The 13,186-nt window shown below is 43.3% G+C and overlaps 2 protein-coding genes across 8 annotated transcripts; both read left to right on the top strand.

Moving 5' to 3' along the window:
* On the top strand, nucleotides 6,555-9,408 carry LOC8065301. Of its 7 annotated transcripts, XM_021446813.1 has the most exons (9): nucleotides 6,573-6,686; nucleotides 6,836-6,917; nucleotides 7,109-7,112; nucleotides 7,157-7,196; nucleotides 7,435-7,865; nucleotides 7,946-7,998; nucleotides 8,123-8,160; nucleotides 8,248-8,680; nucleotides 8,914-9,408. In XM_021446813.1, exons 4-9 carry the CDS (start codon nucleotides 7,168-7,170, stop codon nucleotides 9,055-9,057), a joined length of 1,128 nt encoding a protein of 375 aa, XP_021302488.1. In that variant the 5' UTR covers nucleotides 6,573-6,686; nucleotides 6,836-6,917; nucleotides 7,109-7,112; nucleotides 7,157-7,167; the 3' UTR covers nucleotides 9,058-9,408. The 7 variants fall into 7 exon arrangements, with proteins under 7 accessions (XP_021302489.1, XP_021302485.1, XP_021302490.1 ...); XM_002441559.2 differs by lacking the exons at nucleotides 7,109-7,112; nucleotides 7,157-7,196 and having other exon boundaries at nucleotides 6,566-6,686; nucleotides 6,836-6,859; XM_021446816.1 differs by lacking the exons at nucleotides 7,109-7,112; nucleotides 7,157-7,196 and having other exon boundaries at nucleotides 6,836-6,966.
* Nucleotides 10,002-12,518, top strand: LOC8066543. The gene is made up of 4 exons (XM_002441558.2): nucleotides 10,002-10,280; nucleotides 10,707-10,926; nucleotides 11,020-11,103; nucleotides 11,344-12,518. Exons 2-4 carry the CDS (start codon nucleotides 10,752-10,754, stop codon nucleotides 12,105-12,107), a joined length of 1,023 nt encoding a protein of 340 aa, XP_002441603.1. The 5' UTR covers nucleotides 10,002-10,280; nucleotides 10,707-10,751; the 3' UTR covers nucleotides 12,108-12,518.

Below are 13,186 nucleotides of genomic sequence, written 5' to 3'. Positions count from 1 at the left end.
TACACAAAAAAAATATTAAAGGTGTAGTTGGAGATGGTGGTAAACTTATCGACTTCTACCTAGTGGGTCACAAAATAAAACTGTGAACATCAAGCATTGGTGGAACAACAAACAACCTTCAACCAACGCTCCAAAATCATCCAGAGGGAGAAAGCAAAGCCATCATTTAGATGGGCATAGAACTTACGGGAAGAACGGTGGCCTAGGATTTTTCGACAACAAGGCCAAAAGGCCGCAACAGATAGATTGTGGATGATGCCCTTCACGGATGTATCCACTGTTTTTTATAAACAATGAGTGCCTAACCTTGTACCGTTGGATTGTTTTCTACTGTAGTGAAACGGCAGAACACCTGCCAAAATTTGCTAAAAAAAAAGAGAGAAAGAAACACTAATAATACTACTAAAAAGCTGTACATTACTTAGACAGTGCTGAAACATTACACCGATCGAGTGAAAGTGATAATTGAGCCGCTGCAGTTCCAACCGCTCCAAAGTCAAAAAGAAAGCAGGTAAACCTCGTGTTCATATGCACCATGCATATAAAGCTGTAGACTTATTAGCTAGCTGCCAAAACAGAAAAAAAAAAATGCAAATGCGAGAGTGCTCCAAAAAATTTAAGGATGGGGCATGCCTTTGGGCCACTGCGGGAACCAAAGCACCTTAAACAATTGCTTCAACATTTTTTGAGTGTTTGCACTCGTACAAGTTTTTCATGTGCGACGTGTTTTCTTTTTTGGCTTGAGCTTTGCTGTTGTTGCTGTTTTTTTCTTTTTATATAATGCCAATTAGGGGTTTTCTATCTACTTGTTAATATAACATGTAGCTCTCATACCGGTTTATTTTTAACAAAAAGATAAATGCTGGTGCTGTTTACAATTATATAAGGACCGTTGTCATCTTATTTGGCTTTGTCAGTTGGTCTTGCTAATTTTAGATTTCTCTTAGTGAGGTTTTTCTTAGTGTTTTAGCGTATAAATTTTTTCTACTAAATAACCTTATAGTGAGAGTACGTCTCTCATGATACGTTATGACAAGTGATAGTGTTTTATTACTACTTAAAAACAGTAGTAAAAATCCACTATTTTATAGGGTAATGCTTGACCAGACTACTTAATATTCGTCTCACAATTTTGAACCAAACTGTGTAATTAGTTTATTTTTTATCTACATTTAATATTCCATACATGTGTCCAAAGATTCTATGGGATAGATGAAAAATTTTTGGGTGGGGAATTCTTGTCCCCGTGATGGTACCACCTGAGCACATGGAAGCGGGGATCTCCAATAATCAGCACGGCAGCACCGCCAGCTCCGACGGACACGGCACGGCGTGCAGGGTCGGCGGCGGTGGCGCTGCTGCCAAAGCCAAAGCCAAAGTAGGTGAGCGGCAGCTCCACCCGGTGGCGCAGCGTCCACGTCTCCGCCTCGTAGTCCTGCAAGGCCCAGATATGATGGCCACCGTCGTCGGAACGTCTCGGAGACCGTGTCGAACGCCAGCATCCTGCCGGTGCTGCTGGCTTCGGGGTGTAGATCCAACCAGTGGAGGGCACCGCGATGCGCCACGGGAACTTCGTACTGGCTCCTGATGCGGTACGCAGGCGACTCGGCGTTTCCTCGTGGGGCTGCCCCAAGCCGGCGAGGCTGCGGCGGCTTCTTCAAGCCGCCGGTGCCGGTGCCGGTGCCGGTGGAGAGGATGTAGTAGTAGTGATCATCATCTGCTGCGTTCTTCCTGCTGCTGCAGTAGTCGTCGTTGTCTGTTTGTGATTCGGCTTGTAGCAAGGCGTGGCACAGGAGGCGGTACTCGCCGGAGCCGGAGCCGTGCGCGTAGAAGCCGCAGGCGAACGCGGTGTCAAACGGCGGCTCCAGAGGCAGCTCGGTCCACTGCCTGGTGATGGGGTTGCAGACGATGAAGAGCCCCCAGCGTTGCTGCAGCAGGAGCAGGCCGTCCAGAGCAGAGAGTACAACAACATCAACGTGCCCTCGAACAGTAAGGTCCCGTCGCTGCCCGCGCAGTGACTCAGGTCGAACAGCGGCGCCGGCGGCGGCGTTGGGCGGAGGAGGGAGACAGATACGGCGTTCACTGTCCAGGGCGTTTGAAAACTGAGGGTGATCATCTGGAGCGGGCGGCGGGCGGCGAGGAAGGAGCGGTCCGTGGTGATGCGGCGCCAGGCCTTGCAGACGGCGCCGCACCGGAGCATGGACTTGGACGGCAGGCGGACCCCACATCGCGTCGTCGTCGCACGCATCACAAACAGACGACGACGACGACGACATTCTTTGTGTTTTCCAATTCTCTTGTGCGGCGACTGCGATGCTCAATTCCTCCTAGGGTTTATTTAATTTTCACCAAACCGTTTCTATCGATCTAGAATCCCAATCCAATCCTTGTCAAAGAAAGAAAGAAAGAAAGAAAGGAAGAAAGAACGAACCAACCTCGCTCGCTCGTTCGTATCGGTTGCAACCTACTGTAGTAATACTGTAATCCTGTTTATTTGCTAACACGACCAATGAGATGGTTTTTTTTTTCCGTTTAATTCGGATACTAGGTCCAAGTCCAAGAAGAGCCCAGGACTCTCAACCGTTCCTGCATGCCCAGGACACAAAAAAGGTGATTCTAAAACAGAATATAATAAGTAAAAAAAAAAGATATGCAAGTGCACGCCTAAAGGCGGCAGACTGCAGCCCTGCACTACCACGCGGTCAAGTAGAGTTGAATTCGAATGGGTTGGGCAAAATATCACAAAAACTGATTAATCGAACTATTTTAATAAAAAAGTTGGTTAACTAATTTTTTCGTAATCTATTCAGGGAATAATTTGGACTTGTTCGGTGATCGATCGGTGATTTGTTCAGTTTTTTAGATGGTGTTAACCTAATTGATTTATGACTATTGTGTTCTATATATTTGCATGTTTAAATGTATCCCATGAGACTTTTATTTGTTAAAATCATTCTTTGTTGTATATATAAACATTGTCGTTGCGTTATATCCTATATAGAGATATAATATATAATATAATCCAACCACTTTAATTGAAACTTATTTAGGTTGGTTTTGAGTTTTTAGCAGCAAATTCAGTTGACATTTTGTCAAAACTAAACTGTTCGAAGGCTTGGATAATGCAACAAGTGCTGCTACAGATTCAAATTGTGAACCATACATGGAGCCCTATGAGGGTTTGCCTACCTGGCAACGCCCCTAGACATCCAAAATTCACTTATTCGCCTAAGGAATGAATTCATTGCTTGTCGCCTCTGATCAAAACACTATGAAAACAAGTATCTTCCCATCTCATCCTTGTTTGATCCTTTATCCAAATACATGTTAAATAAGCCGCTTAATTAGAGTGGGAGCACAACTATCATTCTGTTTCACATCACTATAAGTAACCCAAAAAATAATTGATTAACCTATGTGTGTTTGGATGGGAGCTATTGGGCGCCCCTCCTTTGCATGGTATCTGCCTAAGATGTGGCTCAAGTCAACACACCCTCTACCTAAATCAAAGGGATGGGTCGTCCCCTTTGCATGGTGTGAGGCATCATCTGTGTGTAGGAGTCGGACTGCTCTACAACGACTTAGTCGAGGATCTTCGTGGGTGGGAGACCTTAGTGTTAATATGTAGTTAATCGATTAATCGCGGAAAGTGTTGTTTTTGGAAAGTGAAATGGTGAAAAGTTGTTATCAAAATAATTAATATAAAGGGGGGTGTGGTTTTACATCAATAAAATATGTAAAAGAGAAACAAAAATAAAAATAAACCTAAATATTTTTTTTGTTTGTTAAAGAAAAAAAGAGAGAAAAGCAACGGGCGACTGCTGAGCAGGCTTTGCCAAGGAAAAAAGCGAGAAAGAAAGGTTTAAAAAATGCCGAGGGGAGCTGCCGCGCGTTGCTCCGCCGGCCAAGGAGGGGCGGCTTGCGCGCGCTCCTGCAGGCTGCAGCGCACGCGCGCAGTGCATTTTTTTTTTTTCTATTTTGTTTTTGAGTGGACGCGCGCAGTGGATTAAGTTGGGCCTATGGGCCGGAAGTTAGTCATTTCATTCATCCCGGCCGGCCCAAGCTCCTGGACCTACTCTTCGACGCGGTCAGGCTCACGTACTCAGGTAGCTGAATACCTCCATAAAAAAAACTGAATACCTCCACTCAAAAAAAGATAGCTGAATACCTTTCTAAAGAAAAAGGTATGAATACAAGGTTAGACAAACACCAAAATCGATTAATCTAACTGATTTAATTAAAAAAAATCAGTTAACTAAAAATTGCTTAATATATTCGGGAACATTTGGGGGCTATTAGGTGATTGGCGATTTATTTGGTTTTTAGGTGGCGCTAACCTAATTGCTTTGTGACCATATTATAAACATAAACCATGTCTATTTGAATGTATCACATGGGACTTTATTTGTTAGAAGCATTATTTGATAGAAGTATATATATATATATATATATACATTATTGCATTGTCTCCTATAAAAAATATAATATGTAACAAAACTAGTTTAATCAAAACTTATTTAGTTTAAGTCGGTTTTGAGTCTTTTAGCAGAAATTCAGTTGAAATATTATCAAAACCGAAATTATGCCTGCCTAGAGACTTGGACAATGTAGCAGGTACTATTTCGTTTGGCCGAAATTATGCATTTTTTTTTTTTGTTTATTTACTCTATTTTTGGTTTGGAATTTCCTGTCACCAATTCGACTGCCAGTAGCGCATGCGGGGCCGATTCCTAGGTGACTGCCCACGCTGTAGTCGACGAGGCTGAAGAAAAAGTACCTATATATACACCACGTACTCTGATGCTGAGAGTACCACACGGTGTTAAAATGCATTGTCAGTACGTTCTTTGTTCTAGCAAACAGCTGTTGAAAAGCACTCCGGATTTTGACACAGTGGGTATTTTTGACACGGTCTCATAACGAGAGTATTTTTTTTTCACAGCTGCGAAAGTACTCCGCATTTTGACACGGTCTCATAATAGGAGCATTTTTTTTTCTTCATTTGATCAGCACCAGGGCGCATCTATTTTACTCTGAACCTTTTCTCTCATAATTCAGCATTGGTTTTTGTCAACAGTGGGTAGTCTTAGTTCGAGGTAAACTAATCAACTCCTATTAGGTGTACCATGAATAGAACAGGATCAGGCGTACTTTTTCCAGCCATAGATGTTTTTCTCTCACAACAAATATATATCAACACCATTGTAATCAACAAGTATATCATGAGTGTATATAAGGATCAAAAGGCTAGATATAACTGCGCATAGTACACAATTACAGTTTGTCATATCTTAACACTAAACCTGTTCTAGATTGTCTGTGAACGTAGGATTTGTGAGCCATGAATTTGTCATCATATAAGATTCAAATAAATTCGAGCTAAAATTGTCACCATGATAAGATACAACATGATTTTAGGAATAAAAATTACTTTCATATTTTTCTAAGCTAAAATAGTTTTTATATGATTTTTCTAAGATTGAAACGATTCTAGATATTTATTTGCATAGAATTATCACTTGGATAATTTTTTTAAGTCTATTCGGTGTTAATGACGAAGCTAGAGCAAAGGGTGGTGCGTTTATATTACGTATGCACTTGAATTTATGTTGCAAACATGGTAATATTTTGAATATAGTACTGGGTTTTCATTTCTCTATGGGTGCAGCTGCATCTACGACCCATAAGGTAGCTTCTCCATTGTTTGGTGTTCCTGCATTATTAAACGTAGTCTGATTTACCTCCTTCACAGTTGAGGCGATGCCACGTCATCGTGTTCATGTGGCGTCATGTCAGTTTTTGTTTAGTGGCACCGCCATCTTGTTTCCTTATTTTAAGATTTTTAAGATAGGATTGGTGAAATTACAAGATGCAGACATGCAGTAACAGTTTGGCGGCGGTATATGTTTTCTTCCTTTGCTTTATCCTTTGCGAGTTGTCCTTCAAAATTTAGACGCCTTTTAAGGCCTTGTTTAGGTTCAAAATCTTTTAGGATTTGTACACTGTAGCACTTTTATTTGTTTGATAATTATTGTTCAACCATAGATTAACTAGGTTTCAAAAGATTTATCTCACAAATTACAGATAAATTATGCAATTAATTAATTTTTTTATCGTATTTAATGCTCTATGCATGTGCCGTAAGATTTGATGTCACGGGGAATCTTGAAACTTTTTTAGATTTTGTGTGCAACTAAGAAGAAGAAGAAAGACACCAAAAAGAAAGAAGTTTTTTAATTCCACCTACATGAATATTGACCGTAGTTCGTTCGGCATTTGTTTTCAGGCATTTTGTCGAGTATTTGCATATGCAATCATCCATCTTGCAAAACGTCGTACAAGTTTGGTCCAGTTATTATTAAATATAATTCTTCTTCGTCGCAAAAAAAAAAAGCCATTCCCATTCGTGCATTTTGCTCCCTTTCCTTGCCCGTCATTCTGCACGAATGAATTCCTCCACCTCCAGTGGGCCGTAACGATTAGGCCCGGCCCGGCCCGGCCCGGGAAGGAAAGTCGAGACGAGCGCACACAGGATAAGGAGGCCATCCCATTCCCATCCCTCCCCAGCTTCAGGGCAGGCCAGCCGGCTGCTCGTCCCGTCCTCTCGTGGTCTTCCTCGCCGTCGCCGGAGGCGGCACGAGGCCTGGTCTTCCTCAAGCCATGGCCGCCGCCGTCCACTGTTCCAGGTAACGCTCCCCAACAATCTGTGTTCCATTCTATACTCTTGGATTTTCCCTTTGTCCTGGCCCTCCGAGATGTGTAGGAAGCGTTTTCTTGGAATGGATTGATGTATGCTGTGTTCGAATCGACCGTCATTGTCTACGCACTGTGCCAGGTGGGGAACACGGCTTGGGAGCAGGTATGGACGGCGGGGGCACTGAGTACGTAGGAGTGTGGAGTCAGGAGTCCATTGCTGTCGCTGCTCCCATGGAGGTCCACTCCAGCCTGCTCGAGACGATGCTGGAGGTAGCTTTAGTACAGCCGGACAATAACGCGCATAAAGATTGTGCAAACCTTACAGTGCAGTATACTAAATAACAAGTTGCTCGGTGTTAGAGATGATATTTCCTACTGAATTTAGTGCAATTTTAATACCTGTAGTCTGTAGAATGGTACCATATAGGCACAATATTTTGAGTGAGAAATACTTATGTAGGTATTTGAAAAATGGAAATGCATCCAAGTAGGCTGCAATGGTACCACTGCTCAGTTGATTGCGAATGCAAGAAGTTGTTAATTCATTCAACTGTGCCAAAGCTTAACATACATTTAATTTCATGCAACCTGAGGTTATCTTACCATTTCACTCATTAAAAAAGGTTATGCCAAAAAAAGGAGCATTGCTGAGTAGTTAGCACCTCTTCAAATCTTCATGTTATTTATACTCTGTTGTGAGCTAACCTCTGGTTCTCTGACCAAAAATGTTGTATACAGGGCATATGTTCCTATGAGCTTTCTATATGGTTCTGGCACTTCTTCAACCAAAAAACCATCTTGCCATAAGTGTTGTGCATTGGTGGAGCTAACTCTACCGCATAAAGAACTTCGGAAATTAAGCCAACTAATTCGATATCGGGAGTTTGTTTTGCCCCAGTCATCCCTGAAAGAACTAGCTTGCCAACAATTGGCCCATGGAATGGATGAACAATGGTCCTATCATTCTTCTCACTCAGCCTCAGTTTCAAGTGGGCAATATTCTGTGAAAAAGAGCACTGTGAAGGAAGTTCAAGATCGCCAACATTGTCAGCCACAAGGTGTTGCTTACTTCACTGATTTGTCGGAGAAAGAAATTGAGAGAAGACGGAAGATTGGTGCTGCGAACAAGGGGAAGGTTCCCTGGACAAAAGGCAGGAAATGGAGTGAAGGTATGTTGTGCCGCCAGTTTACAGTTCAATGCTGTATCATGCCATTTTCTTTCAATGAAGAGTGTGTCATTCTCCTGCAGAGCACAAGAAGCTCATCAAGCAACGGACTGCTGAAGCTCTGAGAGACCCCAAGGTGATGTCATGTAAGAAACTTCCCTAGCTGTTTTTGCATCAGTCCAAGAGCTGCTTTCCTGTGGATTGTGATCTATCTGCGGAAATTTAATTCAACCTATCTCCTCTTCTTTTTTAAAATCCAGGTTAGGAAGAAAATGTTAGGCCATCGTCAGCTACATAGGTACAGACATGTTTTTGTTAAATAGATCAGTGGATGCATGTATAGCTCTTTATATTCTGAAAGTTGCTATTCTTGGTCTTATTTCAGGCAGACAAGCAAAGACAAAATAAGTGCCGCACTGAGGACGATCTGGGAGAGGCGGATAGTTTCTGTCCAATCAAGACAGAAGGTTCTGCAGATATGGTCAAATAGTATAGCTGAAGCAGCAAAGAATGGTGATCACAGCCAAAATATGCTTCACTGGGACAGCTATGAAACGATAAAGTCAGAGATGATATCTATGTTCCTGTGGAACAAAGAGAGGGGGCAGATAATCAAGAAGCTTAAAAAGGCAGTGGCAAAAATAACTGCCAAGAGGCTTCAAGCAGCAAGGAGAATTAAAGAACAGGCCACAGGGACAAAGACTTTGAAACCTGAGAAGAAGTTGAAACCTGAGAAGATGTTGCTACAGAATTCAGACCGTCAACCAACACGAGTGGTAGTATCTGCAAAGCCAAAGCTTAAGGAGCGACTAGCTAAGGTAATGGCTACAGCCCACGGTTGTTCCGTTGCTAGATATTTTTGTCTTATTTATATGTCTTTTAGACTCTAGTTTCACATATCTTTTTATCAAGCAGTAAATATTATGATTTTTTTTCTCCAAATAAAGTTGTTTGTGTCAGATAGGATGCTATATTATTTAATTTCCATTTGAAAATGCCATGATCTGATACTAACTCTGAAATTCTTGCTCTCTCTCATTCATGATTAAAGTGGCATGGTCGAAAAAAAGAGCTCGAAACTGTGATAAGTTTACGAGCAAGGAAAAGAGGACTGCGAAAGGCACCACGAAGGCAAATGGCAGCAGAAAGCCTCGAGGCTCCTTCAACTCCGGCTGCAGGAACATCTGTTATCTAGGAAGAATTTCCTTGCGTTGACATGACTCGAGCTGCTTAGCAGCCGGAAGCTCGTGGTCACCCTATAGAGAAGCTCATGACCATACTGGGCATGGGGGTTTTGTCATTTCGTAATTGAAGTTTAAGTGACTGAACTTGTAGCATTTGCGGGCAGAATTTGTGACTTGTGAGGCCATCTGATTCTGTATGTGATGACTTAACCGATCTGAATGAAGAATTTTGTTGCAGCCACTTTTGTTTGATAGCCTTCTGTCGAAGAAAATGTAATGTATACTACAAATGATGCTATATATCAAGACAGTTTTTCTCCTGGGAAAAAAAGGGCAAACCTTTTACACTCGGGATTGAGTTTTTTTTTTCTTCCCAAAATTTGGAATCAATTGAGCCTGTTTGAGTGTTTGCTTGTTGTAGTATTGAGAAACAAGTATTAAGAAATTACAGTTTTAGAATAGAACCTATAGACGTGTGAAACCAATGGTTTAGATAAAAGAAACTCTGTTGGATGTAGTATTAAGAAACCATGGTTTTGGTAAAAAGAGACTCTAACAGTGATATTAATAAATTACAGTTTCAGAAACCTGTAGAAGTGCCAAACTATGGTTTAGAAAAGAATAAGATTCGATTTAGAAAAAAAGATCCATGTTGGTGTTTTTAAAACTCTAAAACAACTACGTACAATTTTAATAACACTATGATTTTCATAAAACCATAAAGCTTATTGCATCTGAGAACTTCATGAAGCTACAAAGCCAGAATATTTTGTAAAATAATGATACTTTTTTTCTAATCTAAAACTACTAATATCCAAACTGAGTATTAGGTGCTTGAGTGATTAGTCCTTCCTGGGCCACTGATCGGGCTATGGGCTTTTTCTACAGGCCGCAACGGGGGCCCAAATTCCAAGCAGCCTCACTCCGCTTACTCGCTCTTTGTCACGCACGCCTCACGTGACGTGACTCCGAAGTCCGAATCCCCCAACCCTCACTCCGCTGGCGGCTGGCAGTTCACGCCAGGCGGCGGCGCGGCCAGTGGCCACGGCGGTCGTTGCGTCAGGGCCGTAGGCGCCGAAGCGTGCGGTCGACGCGACGGGAGACGAGGGACCGCGGCAACGGGGAACAAGCCGGCCAAACGGAGGGACTAGGGAGGCGCGCAGGTGGAGGCGGCGTCTTCCGGGCGGCGGGAGCGTGACCGGCCGGCGAGAACCCCACTTCGGCAGTTTCGAAGGTCCGTGCGCACGTTCTTATTTGGATTGGTGGCAATTAGGATGCAGTAACAGCTTGGCGGCAGTACGTATATGTGTTTTTGTTTTATCCTTCGCGACCTGTCCTTCCAAATTTAGACGCCTTTTAAGGTTAATTAATCCATCCGTAGGTTTTCCATTGGTAATCCAACTGCCTAGGGTCTTTCCGGGGGGAAAAAGATCATGAATCATCCAATCGGACCCTCGTTATCATTTGATCAAACCCTTTTGATGCATCCAGTTCCTGTGTTTTTAGCAATTTCCACTTGTACTTATGAATTTAATCGTCTCTTGAGCCATATTCATTCCGGACTTTAGGATGCATATATATGTTGGTGGATCATTTCTTTCTCCTGCGTGAACATGGGAACCGTGTTGACATTGGTAATCCTATCCATATGCATATGTAGGCGAAGCTGCAGACACTAATCTGAAGAAAATCAGTGGTTCTTAAGATGAATTCTAAGGCTAATGGGAGCATAAAGAAGGCAGGGAGGGGTGATCATCTCCATGGAGGGCCAAACTGGGTTCTTGTTGCTGGAGGCATTTTGCTCAGCACACTCTCAGTCAGACTTGGGTGCAGATTGAAGCAACTGTTTGAAACCAAGCAGCAAAACCCTTCTACCAAAGGTCTGGCTTGATCCATTTGTAGTGTAACCTATATCACTTTTCCATGTTCTTTAAAATGCTTTGGTGCAGATTGCTGACTATGCGAAATTGCAGCCAAAAGAAGGCCTGGGGCATTTGAACTGCATTCCAACCTCTACAGGTTCAGTGACCAACCTAGCTGCCATTGTTACATGTCAGGTGATTTTCTTAGCATTTCTGTTGCCTGTACCCTGCTCATCAGAACTTTGCCCCTGTACGCAGTGTTAATGTTCTTCATCTGACATTAAATTGAGAGCTAGTATAATACACAAAACCGCTGTGTGCCTATAAAAAAACAACATGAATTTAATTCTCTGTTACAGAATAGTACCTTGCGGTAAAGTCACTGCAGATTTGCCACTGTGGGGAAAATTATTTATCCCTGGTTATGATATGCAGGGCATGCTGATGGTGAAGTGGAGCTCAAGCAAGCGCCTTCAAGTCCTATACCTAAATCAACTGAACCATCCAATCTTCTTGTGAAGATACCAACACTAGAATCAAGCAAAGAGAACAGTGGTATCATGTGGTCATCATCGCCTGACCGGCTTGAAGATCCTCGCAAAGCAACATTTCAGTACTCAAACTGCTCAGGCTCTCCCTCCATTTCAGAATCAGGATCCGACATTTATAGCAAGCGAGAGGTCATACAGAAGCTGAGGCAGCAGCTCAAGAGACGTGATGAGATGATCATGGAGATGCAAGCTCAGATCGCGGAGCTTAAGAACTCTCTGGCCATCCAGGCGACTGAGAACACCGGTTTGCAGTCCCAGCTGGATGCCACGAACCGAGATCTGTTTGAATCAGATAGGGAGGTTCAGCATCTAAGGAAGATCGTCGCAGATCATTGCGTTGCGGACTCGCTCTCGCTTGATAAACCTTTTCACGCTGGACAGTGGCAGACGAATGGCACCAATGGGCACGCTAATGGTTATTCTGACAGCAGCATGGATGACCCTGAGGTGCACTGTAATGGTATAGAGAAGAGGAAAGGAGAGGCAGAGAGGATGGAGATGCTAAGGAAAGAGGTGGGTGAGCTGAAGGAAGTTATCGAGGGGAAAGATTTCCTCCTCCAGAGCTACAAGGAGCAGAAGGTGGAGCTCTGCTCAAAGATCAGAGAACTGCAGGAAAAGCTCTCAGCTCAAGTGCCGAACATCTTGTAGCAATAGCACTCACAAAACGTTACACGGACCAGCAGTGGATCTCTGATACAATAAACAGGTGGTTTTCGCAGGGAAGCTCTCGACAGATATCGCCAAAATCTTTCTAAGTTCTTTGCAGAAAGTTAGGTTGATTAGTTTTCTCATGTTTTAGCCACGATGTCTAGTTTCTCTGGTGTGTTTTTGCCCTCTCCTGCTAGGTTCTAGGAAGGGTTTATTTTTCGTCATCCGTTTGTTTTCTAGACCTAGGTAGTTCAATCAATGGTGAACTTGGTGCATAAGGTATCTGTACAGGTTTTTGATTAGCAGACAGTTGTGAGCTGTGCCTCCTCGTGTGGCGAGAAATTTGCAATCCTGGAATGCAACTCTGCTGTTTTGCTTGATTGGTGCATATGTGAATTCAGTAGTTTCGCCCCTTCCATTTTTAAGATCGCGTACAGTAGAAAATTTCCGCATGGCACGTCACGAGTAATTTCAGTCTTCTTGCTTGCTTGCTTGCCAAGCACAATATCAATGGCATTACATTATGCCATTGTCAGCAATATTGCTATGTGTTTATTTATTATTACTATTACAGCCCTGAAACCTGCCATTTGAGTGGGCCCTTTTGTCTGTGGCGCTGGATTTGCTGTGGTGGCAAGTGCAGGACCGAAGGATGCGTATGGTTTCTTCTTCTCCAATGGTTGAGCACCATGGCAAGTGTAGACAGACAAGGCTGGATTTCACTCCCTCTGCTGTCTGCTCTGCCTCTCTGCTCCTCCCAACTGGACTGGAGGCGATCATCTCATCCATCACTGGAAATTGGAAGGCCAAGATCTCACTGATCGGCGCCAACTCCCTGATGAGATCCCAGCCCTCCATGGCTCCATCCAAGGCAGCACACTTTCTGATTCCATTGTTGAGCTTGAGCTTGAGGCTTGAGCCCTCCAGTTTTTTAGCTCCCCCCCGGCAGCCGTGCATTCATTCATTCAACCAGACAAACGGACATGGACTCTTCACTCTTGCACAGTGCAGTGCACAGCTCGTCGGCGTCGGCAAGCACACACAAGTACAAGAGGCAACAACAGTGGATCGGATGTGCG

This window comes from Sorghum bicolor, chromosome 9 (genome assembly GCF_000003195.3).
Source record: "Sorghum bicolor cultivar BTx623 chromosome 9, Sorghum_bicolor_NCBIv3, whole genome shotgun sequence".
NCBI lineage: Eukaryota > Viridiplantae > Streptophyta > Magnoliopsida > Poales > Poaceae > Sorghum > Sorghum bicolor.
Note: the sequence above shows the minus strand (reverse complement) of the source record. Positions and strands in the feature narration are given on the sequence as shown.

Coding starts and splice junctions, on each gene's coding strand:
- LOC8066543 (XM_002441558.2), top strand. CDS start 10,752: ATGAATTCTAAGGCTAATGGGAGCATAAAGAAGGCAGGGAGGGGTGAT. Junction 10,927..11,019: donor GCAAAACCCTTCTACCAAAG/GTCTGGCTTGAT, acceptor GCGAAATTGCAG/CCAAAAGAAGGCCTGGGGCA. Junction 11,104..11,343: donor CTGCCATTGTTACATGTCAG/GTGATTTTCTTA, acceptor TATGATATGCAG/GGCATGCTGATGGTGAAGTG.
- LOC8065301 (XM_021446810.1), top strand. CDS start 6,792: ATGCTGTGTTCGAATCGACCGTCATTGTCTACGCACTGTGCCAGGTGG. Junction 6,860..7,434: donor GGAACACGGCTTGGGAGCAG/GTATGGACGGCG, acceptor TGTTGTATACAG/GGCATATGTTCCTATGAGCT. Junction 7,866..7,945: donor AGGCAGGAAATGGAGTGAAG/GTATGTTGTGCC, acceptor ATTCTCCTGCAG/AGCACAAGAAGCTCATCAAG.